Source organism: Erinaceus europaeus, chromosome 8 (assembly GCF_950295315.1).
Source record: "Erinaceus europaeus chromosome 8, mEriEur2.1, whole genome shotgun sequence".
NCBI lineage: Eukaryota > Metazoa > Chordata > Mammalia > Eulipotyphla > Erinaceidae > Erinaceus > Erinaceus europaeus.
Window position 1 is genome coordinate 12,958,024 of NC_080169.1, and position 15,006 is coordinate 12,973,029.

The following is a 15,006-nucleotide window of genomic DNA, read 5'->3' on the forward strand; positions in this document are numbered from 1 at the left end:
GGTCTGCAGGTGTCTGTCTTTCTCTCCCTCTCTCTGTCTTCCCCTCCTCTCTCCACTTCTCTCTGTCCTATCCAACAACGACATCAATAACAACAACAATAACTACAACAATAAAACAAGGGCCACAAAAGGGAATAAGTAAATAAAGATGTTTTAAAAAGAAAAAAATTATCTAAGCTATAATGAGGGGCCAGGCGGTGGCACACCTGGTTAAGCATACACATTACAATGCACAAGGATCTGGGTTCAAGCCCCTGGTCCCCACCTGCAGGGGGAAAGCTTCATAAGTGGTGAAGCAGGGCTGCAGGTGTCTCTCTGTCTCTCTCCCTCTCTAGCTCCCCCTCCCTTCTCAATTTCTCTGTTTCTATTCAATAATAAACAACTTTTAAAAAACAAGACACTCATTTATACGGCCAATAATGTTCTTTTCATTTGACTAAAGCAGTTAAATAATCCAAGCTCTAATGAACAGTCACCAAGTAGATACGAGCAGTTCTCAGCATTTAAGAGAAAGTGTGTCACCCAGCCACCCATTTAAAGATGACAACCAACACCCATGCCAGTTATAACACCAGTAATAGCCTGTGTGTGGAGCTGGTATATATTGGGAGCCATGCTGGAAATGTTACAGCACCTAAGATTTCAGTTATATGGGACAGGTGAACACATACAGACATGGTGACCAGGGGCTGTGAAGAAGAAAAGGTGTTTTTTTTTTTTTTTTGGGGGGGGGAGCTACTCAGAGTCAGGTTCTGTTACTATATGTCTTTACAAATGAAGAGACTGAGAAAGGAGAGATCCATTAGGCAAATATTATCCAAATTGCATTTGACTAGGGTCCAGAAACAGTAGTAAGTTTTTTTGCAATGCACTACATTGCAATCTAATGTAATGCAACGCAGAAGATGAGTCAGATGTAGTAAAAAGAAAAATGTATTTTCAGTTCTGCACACTAAGTCCATGACCTGCAAAGTGCAGAGAAAAAGTACACAGACACATATGCACATGTACACAAACGCATATAACCATGCCTACTTCAAACAACAGAACTACAGCTCTCTGCCAGCTATGACAGTTCGGACCTGGTTGAGTGCACACATTACGGTGTTCAAGGAACCCAGGTTCAAGTCCCCAGTCTCCACCTGCAGGGCAGAAGCTTTCTGAGCCATGAAACAATGCTGCAGGGGTCTCTCTTTCTCTCCCTCCCTATCTCCTCCTTCCCTCTCAACTTCTCTCTGTCTCTATCCAAAATAAAGAAATAAGTAAAATATTTTTAAGAATTAAAAAAGAACAGGGGTAGATAGCATAATGGTTAGGCAAAGTGACTCTTGTGCCTGAGGCTCCAAAGTCCCAGATTCAATCCCCCACACCACCATAAGCCAGAGCTGAGCAGTGCTCTGGTGAAGAAAATTTTAAAAATAAATAAATAATAAAAAACAATAATAGTAAATAAATGAAAGACATATTTTAGGACACTAACATATACATATTGAATCATGATGCTGTGCGACTGAAACAAATACTACATGTCCACTATACGTTAGTTAAAAAAAAAAAGAACTGTGACTATGATAACTTTATCCAAATCTATTCCTCTTAAGAGAATAATTGTTTTAACGCCTTTCACATCCACTAAAACCAGCAACAGCTTTACATAGACATGGACACTTCAAGTTCATAATCACATGCCCTAGTATTAAAATGTATCCATGTAACCATAAACATGTAGAAAACCAAGATTTATAAGTATACCTTTCCAGAAGGAGTGAAGAGAGGAAAATCAACTTGGCATTTACTATAAATTTTAAGATGTTTACTTAATTTGTATCTGTTTAAAAAATGAAAACAAACAAAAGGAAGGAACATTCTATACTTTAGAAACTGCTGAGTTAGGGGTTAAGCGCACATGGCACAAAGCACAAGGACCAGCATAAGGATCCCAGTTCGAGCCCCTGGCTCCCCACCTACAGAGGAGTCACTTCACAGGCAGGGGAGTCGCTTCACAGGCGGTGAAGCAGGTCTGCAGGTGTCTATCTTTCTCTCCCCCTCTCTGCCTTCCCCTTCTCTCTCCATTTCTCTCTGTCCTATCCAACAACCAACGACATAAACAACAACAATAATAACTACAACAAGGCTACAACAACAAGGGCAACAAAAGGGGGGAAAAACGGCCTCCAGGAGCAGTGGATTCATGGTGCAGGCACTGAGCCCCAGCAATAACCCTGAAGGCAAAAAAATAAATAAACAAAAGAAACTGCTGAGTTAAAACACATTAGCTCACACAGGTTAGCAGTCTGACATGCTCCTCCATGCTAGATAAATGGAGCATTCCTTACTCCAAGCTTCCCTTGCCCTGAAGACTGGAGTCTTGAAATAGTCAATCGCACCACAAAACCGGTGTAGAATTCCACAGAACAGTTTAGGAGGTGGGTGTCCACTATCAGAGTAACAGTGGCACTGTGAATAGCAACAATAACTGAAAAAAAATACTGCTTAATTATAGTTAATCACGATTGAACAGAATGAATAAAAATAATGCCCAGCGCACCAGATAAACTAAAAGAAAATTTGTAATTTAGGTAAATGCTATATGTTTCCAGGGAATGAACTATACTAACAACTAAAGAAATTACTTATTTATCCTGAGTCACTCAGCAAAACTTAGGCCTAAGTATTTGACTTGAGAACCAATTTTAGAAAATTTCTTAATTTGTAGTAGACACATTTATCTTTCCAAAAGGAGTGAAGAGAGTAAAATCAACTTGGCATTTACTATATATTTCAAGATGTTTACTTAATTGGAATCTTTTTAAAAAACAAAAACTAGGGAGTCGGGCGGTGGTGCAGCGGGTTAAGCGCACGTGGCGCAAATCGCCAGGACCTGCGTAAGGATCCCAGTTCGAGTCCCCAGCTCCCCACCTGCAGGGGAGTCGCTTCACAAGCGGTGAAGAAGGTCTGCAGGTGTCTGTCTTTCTCTCCTCCTCTCTGTCTTCCCCTCCTCTCTCCATTTCTCTCTGTCCTATCCAACAACGACATTAATAACCACAACAATGTTAAACAACAAGGGCAACAAAAAGGAAAATAAATAAATAAATAAATAAAACTAACAAAAAAAAGGAAGATCCTATAGTTTAGAAACTGCTACGGCTGCAATAAGGAATGCTCCATTTATGTAGTGCTGAGGAGCATGTCAGACTGCTATTCAGCAGAAATAAATTATTTCTAGCTTTTGTTTCTGTAAGGAACTGGAGAAGCTGAGAAAGGATCCATGTTCAAGCCCCTGATCCCCACCTGCAAGGGGAAAGTTTCACAAGTGGTGAAGCAGGGCTGCAGATGTCTCCCTGTCTCTCCTCCTCTTCATCTCCCCCTTCCTTCTCAATTTCTTTGTCTCTATCCATTAATACATAAATATATTTTTTTAAAAAAAGGAACTGGAGAAGCATAATTCAGACACAATCAGAATTTAATAAACTATCTTCATAATGTTCCTTTTTTTTCATATTACATTTTTTACTATCTGCAAAGAAAGATATAATTCCAGATGTCTTTACCAAATGGAGAGGTCCAGGTGGTGGGTTGGGTATCAAAGATAGCTTTGCAGCAAACTCTTTTATTTGATTGTCAACTTCAAAATCTTTACAAAACTTCAGGTGAGTCAATAAGCTGAAATTAAAAAAAAATAGAGACAATTATTTATGTGTGTGTGTGTGTTTGTGAGAGAGAGAAAGAGAGAGAGAGAGAGAGAAACAGAGCATGGCTTTAATACATGTGATGCCAGGCATCAAACTCAGGACCGCACATTTGAGGTTAAATACCTTTCCACTGTGCTACCTGTACTCAGGCTGATAAAAAAAATTAATGACAAAATGAAGTATTCAGTGTCATCCTCAGCATTTCTGGTCAGAGCTGCAATCCCTGTAAGGGTGTGTATCAGCCATTCCAGAACTTTCCACCAATAGGGTACTCATCTAAACGTTAAGCCACAAAAGCAAGACTCCTAGGGTAGGTCTATGACTGAAAGGGACAAAAAGGGAATCGTGGTATGTGTCTGCTGGGGATGGTGAGAGGAAGCAAGGGTTGGTTGCCTTTTGATCCAGGAGCTAGTGACATGGGTTAGTCAATTTGGACAAAGGCATTAGAATCACAGCATTTCTGTGTGTGTAAAAAAGACATCTCAAGGTGCCAGGCAGTAGTGCACCTGGTTAAGTGCACATACTACAATGCACAAGGATCTGGGTTCAAGCCCCTGGTCCCCACCTGCAGGAGCAAAACTTCCAAGTGGTGAAGCAGGGCTGCAGGTGTCTCTCTGTCTCTCTCCCTCTCTAGCTCCCCCTCCCTTCTCAATTTCTCTCTGTCTCTGTCCAATAATGATTTTAAGAAGACATCTCAAAGGAAAGTGCTTAGGAAAATGTGTTTCCAAAATGCTTTCTGACTTCTCACATACATGGTTCAAAGCATAGTGCTAAATGGCTGTGGGGGTATCGTGAAATAGAGGGCCTAGAAAATGCCTATATGGGGGGGTGAGGGAAGTTTGTGGGGGTGACGGCATGTTGTGTAGCTTAGTTTGGGCAGTGGTTGGAGGAGTCTGTATTTGGTATGACCAGTCAACAGCGCACTGACTATGTGGGTAGGTTTACTTGCATGTCGGCCGATTTTCAGTACTTTATATGTAGAAGTACTAAATAAGCAGACCTAACATGGACAGACTCTAGGGATACTGATTTCCTTTTCTTTAAAAAAAACAAACAAAACTTATTTATTGAATACGGCAGAGTTTCCCATAAATCAGAGAAGAAGAAACCACATCAGAGCGCCACTCTGGTACATGCAGCGTTGGCGATCGAACTGGAGACCTCTGGTATGCACGTCCAGTGTTCTACCAGCCGAGCTGTCCTCAGACACGATGCTGCTTTTCAAAAAGAAGTTTGTAGACAGTCTGATACATGTTCTAATAGATCAGATCATTTATTTCTTCACTTTATATTCAGTCAAGAAATATTTTTAATGTTTTATGATGTGGTCAATGACAGTGAAGGCAAAGAAAAAAAAAAAAAAAAAGACACCATAGCCCACAGGAGAGAAGCCATGTGGACTCAGAGTTGTCGTGGGGTCCAGGGTGCCCAGCAGTGTCCCCCCCTGGCCGGGAGGTCACAGAGGTGCTGAAGATACCTTACCTCTCCTCCCTCCCTCCACAGCACCAGGCTACCACACACCCAGCCATCAAACAGCTTATCTTTTTCACTTCAGTAAAAATCAATCCTTATTCATAGAGCCAGTGTCAGGATTCGGACACAAGTCAATATTCCTCCATAGCTGAATTTTTATGAGAATATAGCAATCGTATTATGGTGATGGTTTTCAGAAGGGGGAAAAAAAAACTGACTTCATCTTTCCCAAACACAACTTTGCAGATTCTTTCCCAATTCTGTCCACATGGAGGCATAGTATTTATAATGTCACTATAGTAGGAAGGAAAAAAAAAAAACAATAAAAAACAGGCTAGAGAAACAAATTCTTGTAGCTGGGCTGCATTCTTTCTTTTTTTCACATCTACCATTAGTTCTTCTCCAGCCATATTTTCTAGTTCTGATCACTTGACAATCACTGTCCATAAAAAGAAAACTTGGAGACTGTCGGGATAGCTCACCTAGATACTGTGATTGCTTTGTCACGCACACAAGCCAAGTTTAAGCCCAGCCTCCATGACATGAACGAGGTTTTGGTGCAGTGGTGTCATTCTCTTTCTTCTTCTGTCTCTCTTTTCTTTCTTTTTCCTTTATTTTGCCCTCCTTCACCAGTTGTGAAGCTTTCCCCCTGCAGGAGGGGGCCAGAGGCATAACCAGGTGAGCCACCACCCACCCCCATCTCCTGTCTCCCTTTTCCTTTCTGAAGAAGTCAGGGGAGGGTGGAGAGGCAGTGGTACATCTGCTTGAGTATACACATGCTTGAGTGTACACATTATCATGCGCAAGGACCTGGGTTCAAGTCTCTGGTCCCCACCTGCAGAGAGGAAGATCCGCAAGTGGTAAAGTAGTGCTCTCTATCTATCTATCTGCCTATCTGTCTATCTATCTATCTATCTATCTATCTATCTATCTATCTATCTATCTTTTTGTTTCTCTCCCTCTCCCTCTCGCTCTCTCCCCCTTCCCTCTCAATGTCTTTATATGTCCTATCAAATAAATAAAAATTTCAAAAAAAGAGTAATATATAAATAAATAAGTCAGCCCAGAGTGGTCAAGCTCCAGTGAAGTTAAAAAACAAAAAAAAAGAGAGAGAGAAAGAAAAAAGACAGTAGTTTAAAAAGGCAAGGTTGGGAGTCCGGCGGTAGCGCAGTGGGTTAAGCGCAAGTGGCGCAAAGCGCAAGGACCGGCCTAAGGATCCTGGTTCAAGCCCCCGGCTCCCCACCTGCAGGGGAGTCACTTCACAGGCGGTGAAGCAGGTCTGCAGGTGTCTGTCATTCTCTCCCACTCTCTGTCTTCCCCTCCTCTCTCCATTTCTCTCTGTCCTATCCAACAACGAACGACATCATCAACAACAATAATAACCACAAAAAGGCTACAACAACAAGGGCAACAAAAAGGGGGGGTGGCCTCCAGGAGCAGTGGATTCGCCCAGCAATAACCCTGGAGGCGAAAAAAAAAAGGTAAGGTTTTTTTTAGATTGTTTCTGGTTTTTGCTGTTATAAACTGCTACTGAGAATATTTGTGTGCATGTTTTAGTATGGACATACACTTCTAGTCCTCTTGGGTATGTGTCAAGGACCAGAATTACTGACTTATATGGACACTCTAACTTTTTGAGGTACCCACAAACGTTTCTACAGTGGCTACACTATTTTACATTCTCCTCAGCAATGTGTGGGGTTCCAGCTGGTTAAAAAAGGGTGATTTTTTTTTAAATGTCATCAGATCTCATCAAAAGTGATAGCAGCCTCCTGATTTTCTCAGCTAGCTAGAAAAAGGTTTTCATGATACATCTTCTTTAAAGCCAAACCTGAACCTGCCCTCCCACCAACTGTCAGTCTCAGGTGGTGCACTGAGCTCACCAGGAGAGGCAGTCCTTGAGGGCATTGTAGTAGGGCAGTCTGGAAACCACACACACCGCAAAGGGCACGTAGCAGCCGGTGGAGCTGGCACTCAGCCCCGAGGACTCCCAGTGGGCATTGCCGTTGTAGAAGCAAGACTCGTCCTGGGGAAGAAGCAATGGTCACATGGTCACCTCCAGACAGGCACACCTCGGGCTATGCAACCACCCAGACTATGTAACCTTGTCACAAGGAGGCCAGCAGTCTGGGAGGGGGCAGGCCTGCCACTAAAGAGTAGTAAGGCACAAGAGGGACAGTCTGCTGGAAAAAGAAGGAAAAAAAAACAACATGGAGTCCTTTTGGTGTGTGTGGAGGTGCCACCTAGGTGTCACAGGTCCACAGAGGCAACAGGAGAGGCCTGAGCCTCGCCACTGCTGGAGGACAAGAGAGGGGGCTCCACAGACAGGCAGGTGTGCAGCACCTGCTGTGTTAAATGCCAAGTGGAAGGGTGAACCCTGCCTGTTCTACTCTAGTTCATGATAAAAAAAACATTTTTTGGGGGGTCAGGAAGTAGCACCGTGGGTTAAGCACACATGGCGCAAAGCGCAAGGACCACTGTTGTAAGGATCCCAGTTCGAATCCCCAGCTCCCCACCTGTAGGGGAGTCACTTCACAGGTGGTGAAGCAGGTCTGCAGGCATCTATCTTTCTCTCCCCCTCTATCTTCCCCTCTTCTCTCCATTTCTCTCTATCCTACCCAACAACAATATAACCACAACAATGATACAATACAACAAGGGCAACAAAAGGGGGAAAAAACAAAACATTTTTTTCTCCTTGTCATACTTATTTTACAGTCTATCTCTCTAAGCACTTTTCAGCAAGATTCAGGATCTATAGATGTTTCCTCTGCTGGAAGCACTAGACAGACAAGGGCAGGAACTCTGCCTCTCTGCCTCCTCTCCCCACCCCAACAAAATCCTAGAAGGTAATCCAGGTCATTGATGGTGGCATGGGGTAGGCATTCACAGAGGCCTGTCCTGTCCTTCTGCTCCCAACACAGACTAGCTGTTTGAGAAACAAATTGCATGCAGTGGAGCAATGCTGTAGCTCTCTCACTCTCTCTCTCCATCAAAAAAAATTTTTTTAAAGAAAAGAAAGGGGGGGAAATGGTCGCTGGGAATGATACAGGCACTGAGTCCCAGTGATAACCCTGTTGGCAAAAAAAAAAAAAAAGAAGGAAGAAAGAAAGAAAGAAAGAAAGAAAGAAAGAAAGAAAGAAAGAAAGGAGAAGAGAAAGAGAGAAGCCAAATGCCATGGACTGGTCATAGATAAACACAGTATGATAATATGATCTGCCCATGGCCGGGAATGTTCTTCCACAGACGTGTGCTCCAACCTGCATAAACATCACACCAGGTAAAAGATACCAGGGGCAAAAAGAGTACATAAAAATATAAACATATATATATATTTTTTTTTTTACTTCAGAGTTATTGCTGGCTCAGTGCCTACACTACGAATCCACTGCTCCTGGTGGCCATTTTTTTTCCATTGTTGTTGTTGCTGATGCTGCTGCTATTGTTGTTGTTGGATAGGACAGAAAGAAATTGGGAAGACAGAGAGAGAGAGACAGATAGACAGACACCTGCAGAGACCTGCTTCACCGCTTGTGAAGTGATCCCCCTGCAGGTGGGGAGCCAAGGGCTTGAACCAGGATCCTTGCAAGTCCCTGTGCTTTGTACTATGCGTGCTTAACCCGGTGTGCCACCACTTGGCCCCCAACAAGTAACTTTTTTTAAGAAGGCCCAACAGAAGGCCCCCTCCCTTTGGGGCTTAGCAGTGACACATTATTTAGAGCCCGCAGTCTGAAGTCTGCTACCCAAGAAGCTCCTCTTGTGTCATCCGTGATGCTCCCACGTGGTGCTAGTGCTCAGTCCCAGGGCCTCCTGGCCTACCTCCCAGTGTGTGAACTGTGCGCTTTAGCCAGGTTAAAGCGGTGACAGTTGTGTGCATTTCATGAAGGCCAAGGAGGCCGAGAGGTGGCTGTGGAGGGAAGTCAGGCACTCACGTACATGCAGGCTGCGGGAGTACTGGGCAACGATGCCATAGGTTCTGTTCCCACAGACGTCGGTCAGTACCAGGAAATGGATGCGGTCCTCCTGTGGCTCTGAGGTTATACACACACACCCTGGAGGTGGGAGGGAGGAAGAAGAAAGCTCATGAGGGGACCTACGGCATCCACACTGAGGGCTGGGTGATACAGGAGCCATGTTCCCAGCCAGCCCTCCCTCCCTTAGGTGCCACTGCCCTGAGCGCTGAGAATTTAGTGAGGAGAAAAGTGGACACCCACAGAGGATGTCTCCAAGGAATGCTTGGAGGCAGTGGTGCCTACTGAGCATCCCAGCAGATCCCAGGTTGCAATCCCCACGACCTGGCCCAATACAGAAGGGGGAGACAGAGATGGAAAGAAAAAGAGACACCTGCAGCACTGCTTCACTGCTCATGGAGCTTCCCATCTGCAAGTGGGAACTAGGGGCTTGAACCCAGGTCCTTGCTCTGGGTAATGTGTATTCTAACAGGTGCACCACCACCTGGCCCTACACCAGTTACTTTAACTGTTTCCAAGGTCAGTGAAAAAATGAAGCCTAGAAGCACCAGGAACTGGTATCCCAGTGGGATACTTATAAGCCTGGGCTCTTGGTCTCAGTGACATGGGGGGAAAAAAAAAAAGATGGATGGATGGAACGGCAAGCAAAAGGCGCGCTGGAGGGCAGGCCGCCCCAGTCTAAGTGGAGAATTTTAACCCATCTGACAAAACTTTTGAGAACAGGCTTTTGGGGACTGGGGAGACAGCATAGTGGTTATGCAAAAGACTTTCATGCCTGAGGTTGCAAGGTTCATTCCCCAGCACCACCATAAGCCAGGCCTGAGCAGTGTTCTGGTCGCGGTTTCTCTTTCTTTGTCTCTCTTTTCATGTCTCTCTCAATTACAAAAATTAATATTAAAATAAAGAACAGACTTTTTTATTCAGGGGTGGTACTTTGCACATAAATAATTTCACCACTTCTGGGCTACTTTTTCATTTCGATAGAGAGTCAAAGAGAGACCACAGCACTGGAGTTTCCTCTAGTGCCAAGGCACCCCACCTTGTGGTACAGGGTCCAAACCTGGACCACCTGCATGGCAAAGCAGACACTATTTCTCTGGCACCATAACCAGGCTTTAGATCAAAAGTCTTTGAAATCCCCACAGCACCTATGCCACCCGACAATCCGTAAAGCCTCTCTTTGGGCTTCAGCTTTCAGAAATAAATGGGGAAGGAGGGCAGTGCTAGCTGAGCTAAGCATCCTTTTGGCTTTGAAATCACCGAGATTTCAAAGTACACAGCTCCAAAATAGACACAGCCCCAAAATAGACACACAAGTGAGGAGGCTCGTAGAGACAGGTCAGGTGTGTGGCTGACAGTCATGTTCACCCAGGGGATGGAATACCTGGGAAGCACAGTTGAGGAAGTGTCAGAAGGTCCACCCCATCGGGGATACTGATGTCTTCCAGGTCTGGCACCTTGGGCGGGGGCGGGGGACTCTTCCAGGCCTCGCCTTTGGGCTTTTCCCTCTTTTTCCGGAAGGAACGCCTCCTAGACTTGCTCAGGCTCCCACCCTGGCTGGCAGCTCCAGGCCCATCCTCTGTGCTGACGAAAGGAGGCACAAACACGGACAGCACCTCAGGTTCCAGGGGAGACGCGGCTCTGACCCCCTTCCTCAGAGCCACCTGGGAAAGGCAGAAGTGAGTCACTGCACTGGAGCTCTCCCCGCTCCTGCTCCTCTCCCTCCCTGCTACCTATGTGTCCACCATCTTTCTTTTTTCTTTTTTGTCTTGCTTTGTTTTTTTCCACTTTATGGAGGGTGGTGGTAATAGTTTACAATACACTTGTTGACAAGTGGGTACAATTTCTCACTGCCCCATGACGGGTGTCTGCAAGACATCCTCTCCCCCAATCTAGGTGGGTCCCTGCCCCATGACGGGTGTCTGCAAGGCATCCTCTCCCCCAATCTAGGTGGGTCCCTTTCCCCCATCATGTACCAGGACCCCAGAACCCCTCCATCCCATCCCTTTCCTAGTCCTTTGCTTTGCTGCAATCACCATCCATTTTCTTGGTGTCACCTCCACACCCACAAACACCGTAGGAGCAGCTTTGTACTGTCATGTGACTCTTGACTTTCCCCTGGAATGGGGAAATGACTCAACTGGGAGAACACTGGACTCGCACCCCTGAGGCTCCCAGGCTGGTCTCCAGCACCCCGTGTACCAGAGTGGTACTTAAGACTTCTTTCTCCTCTCTGCCCCATGTGAAACTCTCTCCCTCTCGTTTGTAATAAATCTTTTTTGAAAGACATATGGACTGTGACAAGGACAGCAATGACATGGCCCCTTGTTAGAGATCGCTACTGCCTACCACCCTGCTAGGAAGTCACTGCTTAGAGAAGGAGACACTACATGTCCCAGGGGTTCCTGTTCCAAACAAAGAACAGCCTAATCCCCTCTCTGCCCCCATCCCCTCACCCCCTCGCCCCCAATAAGACTATAAGTCAGATTGCTGGCTAAGAAGGATCCTGGAGAATGACCTTGCAGCCAGCCCACAAAGCCCCCAGATGTCGGCCAGGAGCTGACACAGCTGTCCCTGGACTATGGTCTCTGGTGGGCCCCAGCTGTCTCTGATTTCCAGCTATAAGATCCCTTATCAGTCACTATTCAGGAATTTTCCTAGCCTCCATGACCACTATACTATGGTTGTACAAAGAGTTCTCTGTTAGTTTGAGGGAACTGGAATCCTGGAAGCACTCTGAGTGTGATGCCTGGGGTTCAGTCTGGTGCGCGTGGACAGACAGGCTCACAGCCCACCTCTGTATAGAACCAGGCTGACAAAGAAGCCAGGGCCCTCGGGCTTGGAAAAGGCTTTGCTGCAGGTGAGGGAGGCACACTCCTGTGAGTGAGAAGGGGACAGGGTCAGTGTGTGTGGGGGGGGACACTCTGGCACGGCAGGCCAGGCACGAGCAGGAAAAGAGGAGCATGAGGACGTTGGTGCACATCGGGGTGGAGTGCGGCTTCCGTAGGGCGTCCACTCAGCTTTCCCTCCAAGAGGTGAATAAAGGAGATAAAAGATGACACTGCACGTGGGCTGCTCAGCCCCACGGCCCCCAAGGAGCCCCTGCTCACATCAGAGGCAGGTGGGAGTGTTCACACCAGCTCCTCGGCAACACTCTCTGGCTCGCTGGCCCAGTCCTTCATGCAGCCTCACCATATTTGGGGGAGTGGAGGGACAAACACCAAAGAGAGAAACCCTCCAAAGCACCACTTGACCATTAACTAATTTCCTGGGCGCTGTTCATGGAGCTCATATGTGGTGCCAGGATTGAACTCAGCATCTCCCACCTGTGCTGTACGGCTGAGTCATCTCTTGGGCTCCAGAGATGACTCTTTACTCCTTCCGCACTGGCCCCGGAATATGGATCTTAGCGCCTTTCACTCAATCATTCATACACCAGCACTGGGTTTTCTGTGGAGGGACACTCAACGGGACTGAACAGTAGTCACTACAGTAAAGTCCGTAACTTTCCATCATTCCCTTTATTTACCTTTAGTCACTTAGAAGTCACATGGCCGAGACCCTATGAAACCTATTGCCTATTTGGGATACAATAAATGACACTCAGCGCTTTAACAACTGGGAGAAAGTCTAAGCTGGTCAGATAAAGAAAGGACTACAGACATTGGGAAAGGGCAAGAGACTGGCTCACTTAGTGATGGCATTTATCCATCTATTATTTATTGTTGCCGCTACCAGGCCACCTCATCACCTGGGTGATAGTCATGGAATCTCTGGATTTCCACATAAGATACAATAGGCCTAGACCTCTGACTGATCCTTGTCTCTACTATCACTAGTCACTTCCATCAGGAACATCATCACATGCCCTTTTGCAGGACTTTCCAGGGCCTTACCCTCTCTGCAGAGCAAATATGGTAGGGACTGCTCCACTCTCCAAAGGGGAGGCTGGGTATCCTACCCTACTACTCAGGGAAGACTGGTCCTAAAGTGAGTGCAGCCTAGAATGTTCCCAGCTGTGACCATGGAATGTCAGCTCAGACTGACAGGGATTCAGAGGCTACACAGGCTCCTGTGCTAAATATGAATATATATGGGCCCCAAACTAGATGGCTGTGGTAAACAACTAGTTGTATTTACATAGTTTCTTCAAGTTTGGGAGCTACTTTCTGCCCTAATATGGCTTTCTAGTTCTGTTCTCAACTCTGACACCATCTTCCCAGACAACATTTCTAGTCCACCCCCATGTTAACTATCAAGCTCAAACAATGATTACTAAAGACATGAGCCCCTAGAAACATACCTAAAATAGACTTTTTAGCTTCTTTCCACCCTAAGATCCCTTTTTTTATCTGTTCTATTCCTACTTTTTGGTCCCTGTTCATTAACCATTTTGTCCTGCTTTGTATCTTGCCGCCTTTCAGCCACGAAGTTGCAGATGCTACTATGAGTCCATCCTGATTTCCCTGGGCAGACAACCTCACCTCTCCAGAGCCCTACCCCACTAGGGAAAGACAGAAACAGGCTGGGGGTATGGATCAGCCTGCCAATATCCATGTCCGGTGGAGAAGCAATTACAGGAGCCAGGACTCTCACCTTCTGTACCCCAAAAAGAATTTTGGACCCTACTCCCAGAGGGACAAAGGACAGGGAAAGAAGACCAAAAGGCTCTGAATGCCAGTTCTACCAGGACCTGAAGTGTTTGTCACCAGGAATCTTGCTTTTGTACCTTCATGAATAGAGAAGCAAAACTGGAAAACAGCAGAGCAAGCCAGGCCCTATTTCCCTTATCAGAGAGAAAAGCAAAAAAGGAAGGACACTCAGAAGTAGCAATAGGTGTAAGTGTAACTTAGAAAGGAAGTGAAGGCAGGAATGTAAAAAAGTGATATATATATACATAGATATACATAGATATAGATATATATATATGTGTGTGTGTATATATATAATAGTAGAGTGAGTGAGTCAACCTATATCTGGGACCATAGGAGAACTGCAGTTTCTAATGGAGGGGATGAGGAGGACAGGAAACACTGGTGGTGGGAACCATATGGAATTAGACTCCTATATCTTATAATTTTGTGAATTAATTTTAAATCACTAATAAAAATATAACTAGCTAAAAAAAAATCACATGGCCAAATCCAGCCACCTTAGCATTCATAATTCATTACATGCATCTGTTTTGTTGTTGTTTCCTTAGAATGGAAGTCCCTGCTGTCTTTTTGGGGTAAAACAATTTAAAACATTTAAAAACAACAATAATAAGGAAATAATAGGAGAAAGGGGAGTCCCTTCTCTGTCCTTTCCTGACTCAAAGCACATGACCTAGTACAGCAAAGAGATACAGTCCTCCGATTATTTATATCTAGATACATGTAATTGTTTTCATAAACACATCCATGCTATTTAAATGACCCTTTCTTTTCCCACTGCACCACTCAGTGTGCCTGGCTTCCTGTCCTCAGGCACATGATTGCATAGGGGAACACATTAGTGAGTGATTTGCCGGACACTGTGGAGGGGTAGCTGGGTTCTCACATTCACCACACTGAGTAACCTGAGCAGAGTGGCAAAGGATGGGCCCCTCACACGTGTTTGCAGAAATGCAACTCCCTGGTTAGAATAAATTCCTGAAAGTACAGTCCTGGGTACAAGACAGCTCACATGTACGTTCTGACACACAGTAACACAGGTTACTTCCTGATACAAGGTGCATGTTACTTTTTGGTGCTTATCTCATTAGCAGGCCCTATCTGCAGACCCTGCCAACGTCCTACACTCTCTCCCAAGCACTGACTCACCAAACCCCTACCCAATAACCAGCATTCTCATTAAGAAAAAAAAAAAAAAAAGATGGCAAAGTAAGA

General features: G+C 45.4%; 1 protein-coding gene and 1 long non-coding RNA gene across 3 annotated transcripts in view; one reads left to right on the top strand and one right to left on the bottom strand.

Annotated features, from left to right (window-relative positions):
• The window catches only part of LOC132539866 (uncharacterized), a 490,646-nt gene that overhangs the window by 413,377 nt on the left and 62,263 nt on the right, over nucleotides 1-15,006 (top strand). The gene's annotated exons all lie outside the window — the stretch shown is intronic.
• DENND3 (DENN domain containing 3) overlaps nucleotides 1-15,006 on the bottom strand; it is a 57,579-nt gene that overhangs the window by 39,053 nt on the left and 3,520 nt on the right. Inside the window, exons 2-5 of one of the 2 annotated variants that reach the window (XM_007534964.3) lie at nucleotides 10,521-10,800; nucleotides 9,102-9,217; nucleotides 7,049-7,191; nucleotides 3,552-3,663 (exon numbers count right to left, since the gene is read on the bottom strand). In XM_007534964.3, the coding sequence (XP_007535026.1) occupies nucleotides 3,552-3,663; nucleotides 7,049-7,191; nucleotides 9,102-9,217; nucleotides 10,521-10,800 (651 nt within the window). Of the gene's footprint in view, nucleotides 1-3,551; nucleotides 3,664-7,048; nucleotides 7,192-9,101; nucleotides 9,218-10,520; nucleotides 10,801-15,006 lie in introns of those variants that run through there. The other variant, XM_060195920.1, reaches the window with a different exon arrangement.